The 15,901-nt window shown below is 39.8% G+C and overlaps 1 protein-coding gene across 8 annotated transcripts in view; it reads right to left on the minus strand.

Annotated features, from left to right (window-relative positions):
• The window catches only part of LOC139566049 (basic helix-loop-helix ARNT-like protein 2), a 20,624-nt gene extending 8,744 nt beyond the window's left edge, over positions 1-11,880 (minus strand). Inside the window, exons 1-12 of one of the 8 annotated variants that reach the window (XM_071386895.1) lie at positions 11,552-11,880; positions 10,707-10,846; positions 10,316-10,418; positions 5,424-5,586; positions 5,281-5,319; positions 5,113-5,154; positions 4,272-4,429; positions 3,869-3,957; positions 3,073-3,165; positions 2,195-2,312; positions 1,702-1,848; positions 1,265-1,496 (exon numbers count right to left, since the gene is read on the minus strand). In XM_071386895.1, coding sequence (XP_071242996.1) covers positions 1,265-1,496; positions 1,702-1,848; positions 2,195-2,312; positions 3,073-3,165; positions 3,869-3,957; positions 4,272-4,429; positions 5,113-5,154; positions 5,281-5,319; positions 5,424-5,586; positions 10,316-10,418; positions 10,707-10,733 — 1,211 coding nt within the window. In that variant the 5' untranslated portion in view covers positions 10,734-10,846; positions 11,552-11,880. Of the gene's footprint in view, positions 1-1,264; positions 1,497-1,701; positions 1,849-2,194; positions 2,313-3,072; positions 3,166-3,868; positions 3,958-4,271; positions 4,430-5,112; positions 5,155-5,280; positions 5,320-5,423; positions 5,587-10,315; positions 10,419-10,706; positions 11,066-11,551 lie in introns of those variants that run through there. The other 7 variants (XM_071386899.1, XM_071386901.1, XM_071386897.1 and 4 more) reach the window with 7 other exon arrangements.
• Positions 11,881-15,901: the final 4,021 nt, after the last annotated feature.

The following is a 15,901-nucleotide window of genomic DNA, read 5'->3' on the forward strand; positions in this document are numbered from 1 at the left end:
CTGAAATAAATAACTCTACTATTATTCTGACATTTCCCAATCTTAAAATAAAGTAGTGATCTTAACTGACCAAAGACAGGGAATTTGTACTAGGATTAAATGTCAGGAATTGTGAAACTGAGTTTAAATGTAGTTGGCTAAGGTGTATGTAAACTTCCGACTTCAACTGTAAATCAAACTGGACTGACGCCTTCAATGCACTCTCTGCTGTTGGTGAGAAGATCTCACCACCAGTGTTACATTTTAGGACAGCCTGGGTCACAATAACAAATTCACATACGTGAAAGGGCTCCCGTTGTGAAATGGAGCTGCCTATTTGACAATCGATAAGTTAGGTCATTATCTTGACATGCTTACTATATAAAAAATGATATTTCCAACACAATGTTCCAAGTAAACATTTTTCAATTTATAATCTGTATTTCAAACCAAAAGTAATAGTATTGTACTGTTGCCATCTCTTGAAATAATCAGTACAGTGATCTCTTCAAGGGGTATATTGTCTCATTTGGAATGCATTCAGACCAGTTGCCGGAAAACTTGGGGTAACCCCATTACACTTACAGCCCCTGTGGTATGGGTAGGGGGTGCCATGGCAAACCCTATCCAAGATGACTGCCTGCCAGGCCTGCCTTAACCAACGTCATTGCTTTTCTCTTTATTTGTTTCTTTCGCTGTTAATACAAGCACAGGTTGGGTTACCCAGGGTATAACTGTAATGTTAACCAAGGCCAATTTAACATTACAGTATGTATCAAAACATACTCAACTCAGCAGAAAGAGATAGAATCTGAACAAAACTGAGAACAATACGCTATGAAAGTTACCAGGAAGTGACTGCCCCTCAGCCTTGTAGTTTTTTAACTTTTGTAGGCTTTTTTAAATGGTCTACAATGGGCAAAAACGTAGTGCAAGGGTCTTAAGTGCAAAAACTCAGTAAAAACAAATATAACTGTATATACTGTATATATTACAAATTTGATTATATAAATCGGTAAGCCTGTTCAAAAGATTAGCGGACTTGATCCAGAAGTAAATTGAAAGGTATAGAGTATATAGAGTAAATCGAAAGGTATATTACTTTCACAGGGTATAGATTCTGTTTTATTTTCCTCCCAGTGTTTTTCACCACGTGAAGGCTATGCCCACAATGCCCCCTTATGAACAATATTGGTTCAAAATTATGCCAACACTTGCCAAGAATATTTAATAATGAGCGAAAATCGCAAAAAGGCTTGTGGAGGGAATAAGAGGCCCAACTTACCGTTGGTCCACGAAGGTGAACTTGCCGTCAATTGCAAAGCGAGTGACAAACTGGGTGGGTTTGACCTTGACCTCTCGTGAGGGCTGACAGGCATTGTTAGGGTGAACGCGGCACACAGCAACCAGGCAGGACAGATGGGAGGACTCGTTATCGTCGCTCTCAGCATCCAGCTGGGTGGAGGGCCAACTCCGCATGTAACCAGTGCAATGGACAGTGCAGTATCGCTGAGACTCTACAGGGGGAGACAGTGTACATAAAACTTGTGTATACATTTAATGCCCACATGCAATTCCAATCATGGCCCTATCAGGGCTAACCAACTACTTCAGTGAGGTGGAATCAAGAAAAATAAATTGTGCTTCTGGGTTGTTGATCACTACGTTTTGCTCTGTTCTTACGATGTATTGAGTGAAGGTGTCTCTGCATGGCTCTCTCACCCTTTTTCTTGGGGCTGCTGGGCTGGATGGTTTTGTCTTCTGTCTTCATAACTGTTCTGCTGTGCTTCATGCGGCAGAAGAAGGAGCGCCGTGCCCCTGTACACAGATGAACTGCTCCCACAGGAAGGTCCTGCACCTGTAACCCTGCTAAAGAACCGGGAGAGCTTATGATTCAACAACATCATATCATATTTATAATATAAAAAAAACACATTGAAGACAGAACATAATAAGAAAGTGACTGTGACCTCAAAAGAGAACGAGGGCAGTGTAAACCAGTAAAGCAACAACAAACAGAACGCAGGCTCGCTGCTCTTTCCCCTGTGCTAATAGAACTGAGATAAAAGCTGCAACTTTCTTTAAAGTAATACCGTTATAGTGGTGACATAGCTTTAACTGCATCTCAACAAGACACAAACAAATCAAAACAGAGAGAAATAGATATGAAAATCCCAGAAACTGATACATTTAAATAAAGTCTTTGCAGACTTACTTTTGGCATCTATGAGCCGTTCACGAGGGTATAATCCTGAGGCTGACAGCTGCTCTTTCACTTTACTAATGTCCTTCGGGTGGACATAATCAAAAAGACTCTGTCCAATTAGTTCCAACTGTAAACAAAAACAGCACTTTAATTATCAGAACCAAACTATTCATCTAAGAACCCGGAACCAAATCTTGTGTGAGCTAGCTAGCTAGCCAACTATACTTCTGAACTAGGGGAAACAACTGATTCAGATCCCCACTTCAGAACCACCTGAACTTTCTGATTAAACCTCCGGTCTCCACTTCAAGCATCATCTCCACAATATAAAGCATGAAACAGATTCAGATATAACTTTACTTTGGTACAGAAATTATAAGGTATTAAAAGGGAATTTCAGTATTTTACATTTTGATGTTAGATAGTTCCTCACCATGTAAGTAGTCTATGGGCCAGGAGAATACATGGTTCAGTTTTCTTTAGACAGCCACTACAAACGTCTGCTAACTTTAGCCACCGCTAGCTAACAATCAATGAGAGTGGTAGGGGCATGGGGTGCCTGTTACAAATGGCCAAAGAAAACCAAACCATGGAACTAAATGAATGGGATAGCACTGTTAAGTAATGGACTTTTCCTAAAGTTGTCATTGAGAGTATTTAAGTGGATAACAGATAGGATTGAGTGATAGTGACATTGTTGGAATCCACCACAATAATTAGCTCAATTTAGAATTAAGTAGTAAATTAAGACTGCCAGACCTGCTTATCGTATATTATAAACTGGGTGGGTCGAGCCCTGAAAGCTGATTGGCTGAAAGCCGTGGTATATCAGCCCGTATACCACACCCGCTCTGGCTTTATTGCCTAAGTATAACCAGTTCACTGACCCGACTGTAGTTGAGGAACATCAAGACGGATTCTGAGGTAAAGAGGATCTTCCCCCTGTCACAACTCACCACGAACAGGAACCCATCTGCAGCCTGGGGAAATGAGACACGGCACGACATCAATATATTTCAATCTGGATCCATGAAAACACTGACACTGCTACAGTATTTTGAAACCATCAGTGTGTATCCACTATCTCTGTTTACTCTAAAATGGCAGACTCTGTGTGACAAACATGCACACTTGTGGGAGATCAGAGCAGGCAAAGGTTAAACAGAACACTCCAAGCGAGGGGAAAGAACTGGCTATTTCTATATGATTTAATTCTACATAGAATTGAGCGGTTGACACATCCTGTTCTAATTAGGGATTTTCCAGAGTAAAGTTAGTTAATGACTGAATGGAAAAATACTGTAGCAAACCCAGAGGGTATACCTGTGTTACTGTCCAAGAAAGAAAGTGTATACTTAGAGTCTGAAGAAGAAACATGCCCACCGCGCTCTCATAACTTTGGATAAAATGTAGCACTTTGAAGATTAAAACCACACAATTGTAGATTTCACCTCATCATTGTAATCATAAAGGAATAATCCTAGGTCACTATATTATTGGTTAATATTATATTTCCCATATCAATACCAAAATGATTGGTGCCTAGAAGACTCAACACACAAAAACTGAAATTGACAGACCACATAATCCTACCCCACTGTTGTGACTGCTGCCACAATACCAAATGGGATTGATCTTGGTTGATTGGAGAAAGAGATTGAGACAGATTGAAGGGTGGCCTACCGTGAGCACCAGGTGCTTGAGATCATCCTGAGGCAGAAACGAAGGCTTGCGTTTGTAGTTAACGTCAGTAAAGGAACTGCTGGCACCTGCTGACGAGACGAACACAGCACTGAGCTGTTGTCTGTGTTGTACCTGTCCCTTAGGAGCTCGACATTTCTATCATAAATTGAGTTAAAAATATATAGAAATATAAAATCTATATATCTATATTATCAGCAATGAACGCAGCAATGAACCAAGCTATTTGTGCACAGCTGTGTATTTTGCCGCCACAATGTGTCCTAGGCTCTTACTGCATTAGTATAGCTTCATGAGACCTACCTTAAAAGAGATGTGTGGTGCTGCACAGATTGCCTGGTGTGATACTGTATTGTAGGGGCAGTTTTGGAATGATGAGGCCTACCTTTCAGGGCTTTGAGATGCTGCACAGCCATTCGCAGAACCGTGAGTTTGTCAAGCTTTTTGGCCATGGGGTTCCAGGAGGGGATCATGGCTGACAGCTCGTCAATAAGGATGTTCATTTTGTCCCTCCGCCGCTTTTCAATTTGGCTGTGTGGCTCCCTGTGAGTGAGGGCACAAATACACTTATTTGTCTCTCTCACACATATCTCACACACTTAAGTATACAGGTGTCTGATGGGTTGCTATCAAGTCAGCATGATATCATTTAGGGTGTGTGTGTTATTGTTATTATTGGCGTTACATGTGGTTGCTCGCATCGTACCACCAGCTTCAGTATTAGTATTAGTATTACTAATACTGTAGTATTATGTCATATATAATATTAAAGTATCCTCCTGTTTTCTAAAGCCAGTTCAGTCAAAAATGGGATTTTCCTGTGTTTTATATATATTTCCGCAACATGGTGTTGGAATAATACTGTGAAATTGTGAAAATGACGATAATACCCTTTTAGTGTAAGAGTTGTTTGAAATGACAGCCTGAAATTTCAGCCAGTTTTGGTGGGATGGAGTTTTGGCCTGCCTGGTGAATCTGCCAAACAGCTAGTTTTCAGTTTTCCCCTGGACCACTCAGACAGTCCTAGCGAAATTCTTGCTCGAGAAACTGCTCTTACTAAGAAGCTATTTGTGTTTCTTTTGACCATGTTGATTGAAAACAGTCAAAGTAAGGTACTTAATTGTTACCCAGACGTGATTTGATATTGAGATTTTTTTGTAACGGCTGCATTTGGCCTTTAACTCCCTTTCAATATACCAAATGAATATGTATGCCCAGGCTCTTACCTGAAGCATTTTATTGTCACCTGTTGATCATCGTCTTCCGATCTGAATTGGAATGGGAAATAGTTATGATTATTTAAAATGATTCATTTCAACACTTGGCCTGGCTCTGAGAGATCTTGCCAAGATTAGTGCTGAAATAAAATTCATTGCTAAAGAATCTTCAAATACCTGCTCTGTTGCTCCTCCATTTCAGCATCACCATTTTCCCTGCATAGAGAACACAAAATATAAGTCCACCGGGTAAGAGACAAAAATAAGAATGTTGTTATTTTTATGCTGATTTATGAAAGGTGAGGTCTCTCTGCTCTTACCTGTTGTCTATATCCCCCTTCCGTTTCCTAGACAGCTCTTGGATTGGCATGGCTCCTGCCTTGTGGGGGGTTATGACATCAGGCATGGCTCCTGCCAGGTGGGGCGTTATGACGTCAGGCCGAGAAACAGGAAGGCTATTGGTTTCTCCTAAATGCAAGGGTCCTAAACCACAAGCACAAGAACCATACAAAACTGACACATTAGCTTAGATTTCTCATCATTTGTAATTCACCCACGGTCAAATCGATGCATTATTGTAGCACTGACACCATTACGGAGACAAAATGGGTTGGTGTTTTGTTTAATTCCCGAGATTATTATATTTGCCAATGTTGGAAACCTCCATGAATAACATTCACATATCCCCGATAATCAACTGAAACCCTCAACTGAGGACTGACAAAAGAAAATAACGAATGAATGCAGTTACTTGCTTCCCTCAGAAGATGGCCCAAATACCAACTCAATGGATGTTGACCGCAAGCATCCTATACACATGGTTGGAACGTTGTATCACTACAAGCTGCCTGGGAGTGTGCAAAATATTGTGTAAAAAGTTTCAAAATAAAAATACTTTTAAACCGTCTTATAAATATAAATGTTCTTGTGTTGATCAGTCACATAATACGTGTGTATGCACTAACTAACATCCACTTGAGAGGACCGTAAATAAACTCTCAATTGTAAGCCTATTGACAAATGTTCCTCAGTGTAAATTAGTTTTAAGTTCAGCTAACTGGAAATTGCCTTACATCTTGTAACTGATCATCTTGAAAGGCATAAATCTTTCCGGTGAGGTGAATGAACCTCAGCCTAAATCAGCCTACCAGACACCAACCTCTGGCAGACATTTTCTTCCGGCTGTCGTGCAGCACGTGTTGAGTTACCATTAGAGGGCGTCTAACCACTGGCTTTATCCCAGTTTTCCCCCAGCATGTGTTTGACTGATGGTTTCTGCTATCGCCTTACCTCACTGCTTATATAATGCTGTAACATTGACCTACTTCCTGCACGTCTCCCCATTCTACGGTGACATTTTATTTGAAATATTGTTTAAAAGGTGGAAGATGTTTTGGGATTCTAATGCTTCTAATGTAACAAATGTTTATAAATAATGGTTAATGAACTAACCTAGGCTATATCTAGGAATTTTGGGGTAATTTCTGACATTGAGGTGGAATGCAGAAAATATTCCAGCCCTGCCCTCTCTCTTCCCTTTCCTGCAGGCATCTCACCATGCATGAGAAATTGTAGTAGCATAAAAGCAAAACAAGTGGAAATATCCCACAGGTACAGAGATGGTAGTGGAACTACGGTAATTTTTATAATTTTGCTAATTCTGTAGTTGTATCATCATGTAGGGTTAATCTCCATTTAGTTATTTTTCAATTTTCATGAAAATAGTTAAGACAAATCTGAAAGTTTGTTGCACAATCAAGTAGAAACATTGTGGCTTTTTGATGTTTGACAAAGACAGTGAGTAGCTCAGGGTTGAGGTACATTTAGAATGCTTTGATACATTAACATTTATTAACTGAAAATTGATATAAATGATGTTCTAATCATACATTTCATAAAACCCAACACAATTGTAAAGCGAAGAGTGGAGATCCCTATTTTGCAGTAACTAACTAAAGGGGAAGACAATGTCATATCAAATACAATTAGGCAGTTATGTGGGGAACTAGTTGTGCTACACATTCATTTGGTTGACCTACTTCGAATCAAAGTTCATCAAGGGACCAGAGAAACCCCTGGTAAATACGCAGCTGGCTAGGCCAGCCTCTCTCCATGTCATCTCCTGCTGTTGTGCCTTTGAACAAGACAGTTAACCCTTATATGCTCAGTGTGCTTCCAACCCCTTAGGGTGTGTGTGTCTTAGGGGGATTGGGATACAAGCAGAATCTAATTTCTGTTCACTGAAAGAAAAAATTGACAGTATTCTTCTTAAATGTTGATCCAGTTCCTGTCACTAATAGGAGATGCAGAGGGAAACGCGAACTCACTGACAACTGGGAACCAGACATCAACAAGTTCCCTGGTTGTGCAGGACATGAGTGGGTGGTGCAGAAACCAGGTAAATTGAATCACCTTGAATGATACACTAAACTACACCTGGCTTCCTAAGAGATGACTCAAGTAAGGCTTGTGTGACGGAGTGAATTGGAGCTTGCTAATACAGCTTCTGAACCTTCCATGGATGATGCTCTCTCCTGGCTGGATAAATGTGGCGAGGATCGCACTACTCCATTGGACCAAGTCTTCAGCTGATGATGATGATAATGATGAAAACCCTGGCAGTCACAGCCCATATAAATGAACGGCCCCTCAAAAGGACTCTCCCTCATCAGATGAGATTCCTGTGGCTGGTGCCTCATAATAAACCTCCCCTATCCCTCACTACTCACGTGCCACTCTCACATAAGAACTCACTCTCACACAAGAACCCCAGTGTGTTGATAGGGTTATTGGTACAACTAGAACATTAATGTCTAAAAGTTGATTAGACAGCACAGCAGTATGATGTTATGGCAGTATGATGTTATGGCAGTATCTAGTTAAAGCAGTATTGGTGAGTATCCGAGTTCAGATTCCCTATCCCGATTATATTCACTGAAAAAAATGCATGTAGTTTATCACCTGATAAACTAGTAATTAGTATAAGTACCCTTGCTTACATTACACACATCTTTCTCCATTCAAATTCTATATTATACTTGTAGGAAATCGTAGACACCCGATAGGCTAGTTATTAGTGTCCAGGTTTACATTATGCACTTTCTCATCTCCCCATAACCTTTCATGGAAAAAGGGAGGTTCCAGTGAAGTTGTCCTGCACAAACTTCATCAATCTTACATGTAAAAGCCTAGAATGAATTATGGGTTAATCATTAATTTATTTAACTAGGCAAGTCAGTTCAGAACAAATTCTTATTTTCAATAACAGCCTAGGAACAGTGGGTTAACTGCCTTGTTCAGGAGCAGAACAGCAGATTTTTACCTTGTCAGCTTGGGGATTCAATCACTAGTCCAACGTTCTAACCACTAGGCTACCTTCCTCCCCAGCAAATTATGGCTAATCATACCTCCTTGTGTTTGCACATTTTCTGTCAGAGGAATGTTAGCTTTACACTTCCATTCATTTAAAGGAAGATTGTTTTTATTACCTGAAAATAGTTCCAATCCTTTGGCCGTCTTTTAAGCCAACAAAAGAAAGGCAACGGGGAGGCAACTCTACACCTGTCACACTGGCCAATCTGACTAGTTCACCCGAGGACAGCCATTCCCTTTTCACTCCCACAGGAATCGCCCCACCCCCACACCAACCTCTGCATTGGTTTTGAATAATACTAGGGGCCAGACAAAACAGCAATATCATGTTGGACACATGCATACATGAGATGAGGTACAATACTAAGAAAGAGGGCTGACAGTAGAATACATTTTGTTTATTCAAATATACAAAACAGAGGGAATACATCTTGTAATGGGGGAATCTATGCTATTCAGGCGAAGTACAGTTGACTGTTGGGCAATACGGTTTTAACAATTGGTTGCCTAACAGAGTGCTATGTAATACATTATTTCCTCTGTCCATTCTCTTTAATCATTTCTGTGTAACGTTTGTCATCCTAGAACACCTTTAGGTCTGGTACTACTTTAAGATCAATAATTATTAAGGTCAGGAATAAATAAATATTGTTACAGTAATTGGGTGATAAGCCTACAACACCATTAAGAATTGTCAACCAATGTCCAGAGCAAGACTGTCAGTAGTCTCCCAAAAAGGATGTTGTTATTGATAAAGGAAAGTCACACCATATTTGCTTATTGTGTCCCTTTGCATTTCATATTGTTAACGTGAAACTATAGTCCTATATAAACCAACCCAGGACATGTTATTGTGGTATGATGGTAATGCATAAAGACTAGAGGCAAGATTTTTTTTTTAAATCCCAAATGTTGCAGCTTGATTGACCTACAGTTTACCTCTTATTTAAGAGTCCAAACGCTCACGTGCAGCTTGCGTTGAATAGTTATCAAGTTATAGGCTCTGGTATTTTACAAAATAACTGAACACAGGCCTACATAGCCTAAACAAATTACATATTGGCCAAAGCGCAGCTAGCCTATTTGATGTAGCATATAGGCTCAATTAAAATGTGCCAGGCAGGCCTATACATTTTTTACAAATGTTTTATGCTGCAAATAGGTATTATTTTCAAAGGAGCGACATGAGTGATCATATTCAACTACATTCATAACATGTACATTATTGGATGTTATGTACAAATTACAGAATGGGAAATGGTGTTATTATGCATGCATGCTGCATATTAGCCTAGCTTGCACGTTCGGGATCGAACAATAGTTGTTTTGGGCTGCGTTCTAATAAATCCACCCACCCACCTTGAGAATTTGGAAACTGTTTCATAACCAACTTATTGAAAATATTCTTTAACATTTTACCATGCATCGCCGGAATCACAATGCGGTCATGGAGATCAAGTTACGAACATGTGGCAATGCATCAGAATGCTTTATGCATGGTAAATTATCGTCACCAAAAGTACGAATTTGCCGCGATACATTGAAATTCTACAACTATGAAAACATGTAGGCTAGGATATGACTTTAGGCTACCTAAACACATATATAAAAAACACTATTTAGGCTATACGTGCGACTGAACAGGATATGGTGCAAACTTAATCCAAGCATAAATTTCGTGATTGGTGCCATTTTATTTGATTAACAGGCCTAACCGACATAGATTATTAGTCTAGGCAAAATTACCAAAGGCATGAACAGAATATCTATTTTACACAAGGTTTACCATAAATACAATTCCACCATGCACATATTCTAATAAAATCACGCCAACTCCTACCTGCGAAATTACATGGTAGAATGCCACAAATATGTTCAAAATTATTAAACTTCCACGAGCGCGTCCCAGGACTTCCTCGAGTGTGCTCCACTGATCTACTGACCTACATTTTGGGGGAGATCCAAAATTGTTTTTCAAAGCGAAAGACATGGAAACAGTTCCCCTCAATCCCACCCGGCGCATAGCATCGACTACAATAAACTATTATCACCTCATAGCTTAGAGAACTCACACGTGGTGCTTTCAAGACAACTTGGAAAGATCAGAACCTCCAATTGAGAATTTGCGTACGGTTTTTGCGTAGTTTCCTATTGGTTGATTTTGATCCTTTTCAACCTGGAGCTCAGTTTCTGAGTTGTCTTGAACGCGGTACAAATAGGTAAACCGGTACCTGTTCGTTTGTCTGCGGTCGAGTCATTGCCGCCGGCGGCTAAATTCTCTTTGGACATGGCTGGAGCCGGTCAGCAGCAACCCGGCGCCGCAGGACATGAGGAAGTGGTAGTGTAGCCTAAATGTGGTACAAGTAGCCTACTGTAGGAGAGATGGGGAGAAGAGGCGGGGGATTGTTGTATAAATTAACTTTATTTTTTCGTCCCCTCTCTCTGTACTAAGGCGGGGAGGGGGTAGACATCCAAACGTAGACCTACACGTGCAAGGATAAAGTAGCCTCCTGGGTAATGAGGACACAACTCCAGGAAAACGCGGAAGAGGTCAATCTGTCTTCCCCTCTATCACCAGTCACCACTACACTCGCATTCATTCACTCAAACCACCCGTGAAGGGGACACTGTTCATTGCATTCACTCAAACCCCCCGTGAAGGGGACACTCTGTTCATTGCGTTCACACACAATCGTTTCGTGGGCTATAGCCCATAGCAAGTAGGACAACCATTCATGAAACACCAAGATTTCACTTTCATTACAATTTTAATTAAAGAGTATTCTGCATGAGTCCCTTATCAATAGGCTATAGTGTAGCTCATATTTCAGCCTGATTTAGGAATGAAACGTTCATTTTATCCTCTAAATGATAGGCTAAAGTGTAATTTTGCATCTATTTGAGGGGAAAGTGATTGTCTATATAGGCTACTACACAGTAATTGAACGGTTTCGTGTTGCGAGTGAAAACACTGCTTTCTCGTGTAAATATCCGTGTCCAACCTGACAAATTACCATATATAAGTAAACTCATTCGAGTGGTCTTTTTCCCCCTCTTTCGAACATATGTTTCTCACCTGTTATTCGAGACATCTGCACGAGACTTTATGCAAGTGTAAGTATGCACTTGCCAAATAAGAATCGCGTCGACCTAAATATTATTGCGTTATACAACCATATAACCGTCACGTGTAGCAGCTGTCTCATTAACTCGTCTGAAGCCCGGGGTGAAATCATTAGTTCAAACAGTTGCATTCCGTTTTGCAACTAAAACGAGTTTCTATTGGACAAATTGAGGCAAGTCAATCCACGTTCGTTCCGTTTGCTTTCGTCTAAGAAACGGTTTGCAACAGAATCGGCAGAATTGAATACAGCCTGTCTACAGCGAAAGTAAACGTGCGTCTCAGAGCACTTTACGTTATATAAATGTGTGAAGAAAAAAAGAACATTGTATAGGTTAGTCTTGAGCGTTATGGATTGAGGACATTTACAACGAGTTGCCTTTCACGCATGACCATTTGTCACTGTGATATCTTAAAATTGTCACGACACTGCGAATAAATACATTGCACCACAAGTTTGCCTACATGTATTTACGCTATTATCTAGCCTACAAAACATTGTCATAAGTCTGTAAAATAGGCTGTGTTTTGGCAAAACGTCTTGCCTTGGCGAATAATAGGCCTATGCCTCTGAGTGACAATAGGTAAATCCAATGGATGGTAAAACATAGGCTACAACCGTGAGACGTTATTTATTATTGTGTAGCCATAGCATTGTAGTTCTACATGCGATGTCACAACATCCGTGTTACACGTAACCCAAACCGTCTGTGCGCGTGCGCCATCGTGCATACATTTGTTTTGTCCTCCCACACTAAACGCGATCACTACATGCAGGTTAAAATATCAAAACAAACTCTGAACAAATTATATTAAATTGGATGACAGGTCAAAAAGCATTCAACATGTATGGCATTTTAGCTAGTTAGCTTGCACTTGTTTGCTAATTTGTCCTATTTAGCTAGCTTGTGGTGTTAGCTAATTTGTCCTGGGATATAAACATTGAGTTGTTATTTTACCTGAAATGCACAAGGTCCTCTACTCTGCCAATTAATCCACACATATAACGCTCAACCGAATCGTTTCTAGTCATCTCTCTTCCTTCCAGGCTTTTTCTTCTCTTGACTTTATATTGCGATTGGCAACTTTCATAAATTAGGTGCATTACCGCCACTGACCTCGTTTGTCTTTCACTCACGTGGGTATAACCAATGAGGAGATGGCACATGGGTACCTGCTTCTATAAACCAATGAGGAGATGGGAGAGGCAGGACTTGCAGCGCGATCTGCATCAGAAATAAAACTGATTTCTATTTTTTAGCCCTTGGCAACGCAGACGCTCGTTTTGCGCGCGAGCAGTGTGGGTGCAATCATTGAAAAACAGATTTCCAAATTTATTTTGCAACGACGCGAACGGTGTAGTCAGCCTGTTAGACATCCTTGGTAAGTGTTCAGTTATTCCATTTACCATTCAGTAACACTGGAGCATAGTCCTGAGGCAACAGGTAATGGGCATGCAAAACAATGACCGATTAGAACCTATTGAATAAAACAAAAGCTACAAAACTAAGGCTGCATTTACACAGGCGGACCAGTTCTGATAATATTTTCACAAATGTGTCTCCCCCCAATCAGATCATCTCTGATAAGTACCTGATGTGAAAATATCTAAAATGTGTTTGGTCAAAATACTAATTAGTGGGGGAAAAAATATTAGAATTGGGCTGCCTGAGCAAGACCTTGTGAGACAGAGGCCATTTGATCAAGTTAATTTGGTTTTGGCGAGGTACACTGTCATTACCATTGATCTTCTATGGAAATATATACATCACGGTAGGCTTCCAGTTCAGTTATATCTATGTGGCTCCCTAACTATTTAATAAAAACAGCGATTATAAATGTAACAAACAAGCAATCTATTGCAGTTATACAATATGCACTACAATCGCTTAGTCCAACTGTCTTCAAGACCATAATTCAAAGTAGCCTATATTATGAGATTGTACCTGGAATATACTGCTGTGAAAGACAGTTGAACTACTGATTTACTCTGATGGATATCAAGTCTTTCATCCAAGGAAATCCTCTTCCGATCTCCTTTCCCAGGAAAAGGAAACAGGCTTCATTAAAACATTAGCACATAGGATTGATTTTTTGTGGGGGAAATAATGTTACTTACCAGGTTTCCATCCCCCAAAAAACGTGACGACGCATTTGTCCGTACACTTTCCAAATGTCGACAAAACAAAATACGGTAGACAAGGTGCAATCTTTGCAGAAATGAATTACGCTATAAATGGTGGTGGAAACTCCTTTATGGGCATGTATTGCTATAATAAACATATCGAAGTAAACTTGGGAGTTACGCGATATTGTGTGGTCGGGAAAACATGCTGTTTATTACACTGCAGATTAAATAAATTAGGATGAATTTCACCCGTAGTGAAAGTGAACAGTGATGAGCTTGATGCTCCTTTCCAATAAACAACGATTGTCTTATTCTGGTGACATGATGATCAATGCTTGGCTGCCTTTTCACAAAAAGGTTGCTGGATCGAATCCCTGAGTTGACAAGGTAAAAATCCTTCTTTCTGCCCCTCAACAAGGCAGTTATCCCCCTGTTCCCCGGTAGACCGCCATTGTAAATAAGAATTTGTTCTTAACTGACTTGCCTAGTTAAATAAAAACAAATAAACATTTACCCATAATAATCTCATCATGTAGGTAGACTTCCCGCACCGTATATACGAGCTGTTGGCTACAGCGCACGTGCTAATACCAGAGTGGGCACATTGACTATATAACGCAATCTTTTTGTGTAACAAAACCATCAGTAGAGTTAAATGCGATAGAAACCCATCTAGCTTGTCTTTTTTATTCGGTACATTGGAATTTAACCGCAAAAGTTTTTGTATGTGCACTGCGTCATCACGCACAGACTTTCATCCACAACAAGTCAATTTGATGGAAACCTTTCTGGTAGGAAAATGCACATTGTTTTTATACAGATTTTAGAATATTCGCATAAATCTGTCACCAATTGGATGGAAACCTATCAGCATTTTGTGCAAATCCCCTACCACACATACACAACCACTCCCAGTGCCAACCAGTTATATTAAAGGGATAGTTCACCCAAATGACAATTATGTGCCACAAATGCTAAAACATTAACATTTGGTAACAAAGCATAGACTGCTTAAAGGATATAAAACAATGTGTAATTTTGTCATTTAGGTGAACTATCCCTTTAATATATTTTGTAACATGTTCTGGTGAAAGTCAAATGGAGTTCAGAATGAACAAATGCATCAAATAATGAATTTGAGTTAAGTTAACTTTAATGAAAAGTAGTTTCTCTTCTCTACGTAAACAATGTTTTTATTTCCCTTGAATAATTTACAAATTAAAGGGATACTTTGGCAATGAGGCCCTTTATCTACTTCCCCAGAGTCAGATAAAGTCCTGGTTACCCTTTAGGTCTGTGTCCAGTATGAAGGAACTTAAGAGGTAGTTTTGCAAGTTAATGCTAACTAGCGTTACCCATAGACTTCCAGTTATTGCGCTATCTTTCTGCATTGTTATATTTTAGGTATTTTGTTTTAGTCATCAACACATGATGCACCCTAATTTGTGGTGTTTACGATTGCAAACATTTGGGGATTTATCAATTTGTTCATTGTCAAAATAAATAATTTAAAACATTGAATTTACACCTGCTCCAGATCACATAGCATTTGAACTTTGACCTGTGCCAGATAGCCAGGGCAACATTACATGAATTTAGTTTACTGGATATGCAAGTTGTGCTAACCACCTCTGCACAACTAAATCAGAATCGCTGAAATGTTTGACTCCTAAATTTGAATATCTATATTTATGACATCACACACAGCGGGTGTTCACTAAAGGGTGACTATAAAAAGGTACATTTAATTAAATGTTGTTCCTAACTTAAATGGATGCATTTTGGGGAGCGATGTGAAGTGGAGATCAAACATGATTTCCGATGTTCTTAAAAAAAAAAAAAAAAGGCGCCATCTTTGTCAATAAATTTGAACAGAAATGTAACTCCTGTAAAATTAGACTCAGCGAAATGACATTGCCACGAGCAGCATCGCAGATATTGATATGATCGAGATGCAAGACATTGCTCTCCCGCAGTCACACACAGCATCTGCGCTTCATACCGTATACAGCGTGGTAGCCACAGTACCAAAAAATGCATAGAAGTTGAGTATCACGCTTCAACACTCTTAGTTGTTGCGGAAATTGACCCAATATGCCTTCTACTTTCTGCATCATATTGCTACCTTTAAGGATTAGTAGAATTGAATTTTCATTGACATCCATGACTCGTCCTCT

This window comes from Salvelinus alpinus, chromosome 37, assembly GCF_045679555.1.
Source record: "Salvelinus alpinus chromosome 37, SLU_Salpinus.1, whole genome shotgun sequence".
Taxonomy (NCBI): Eukaryota; Metazoa; Chordata; class Actinopteri; order Salmoniformes; family Salmonidae; genus Salvelinus; species Salvelinus alpinus.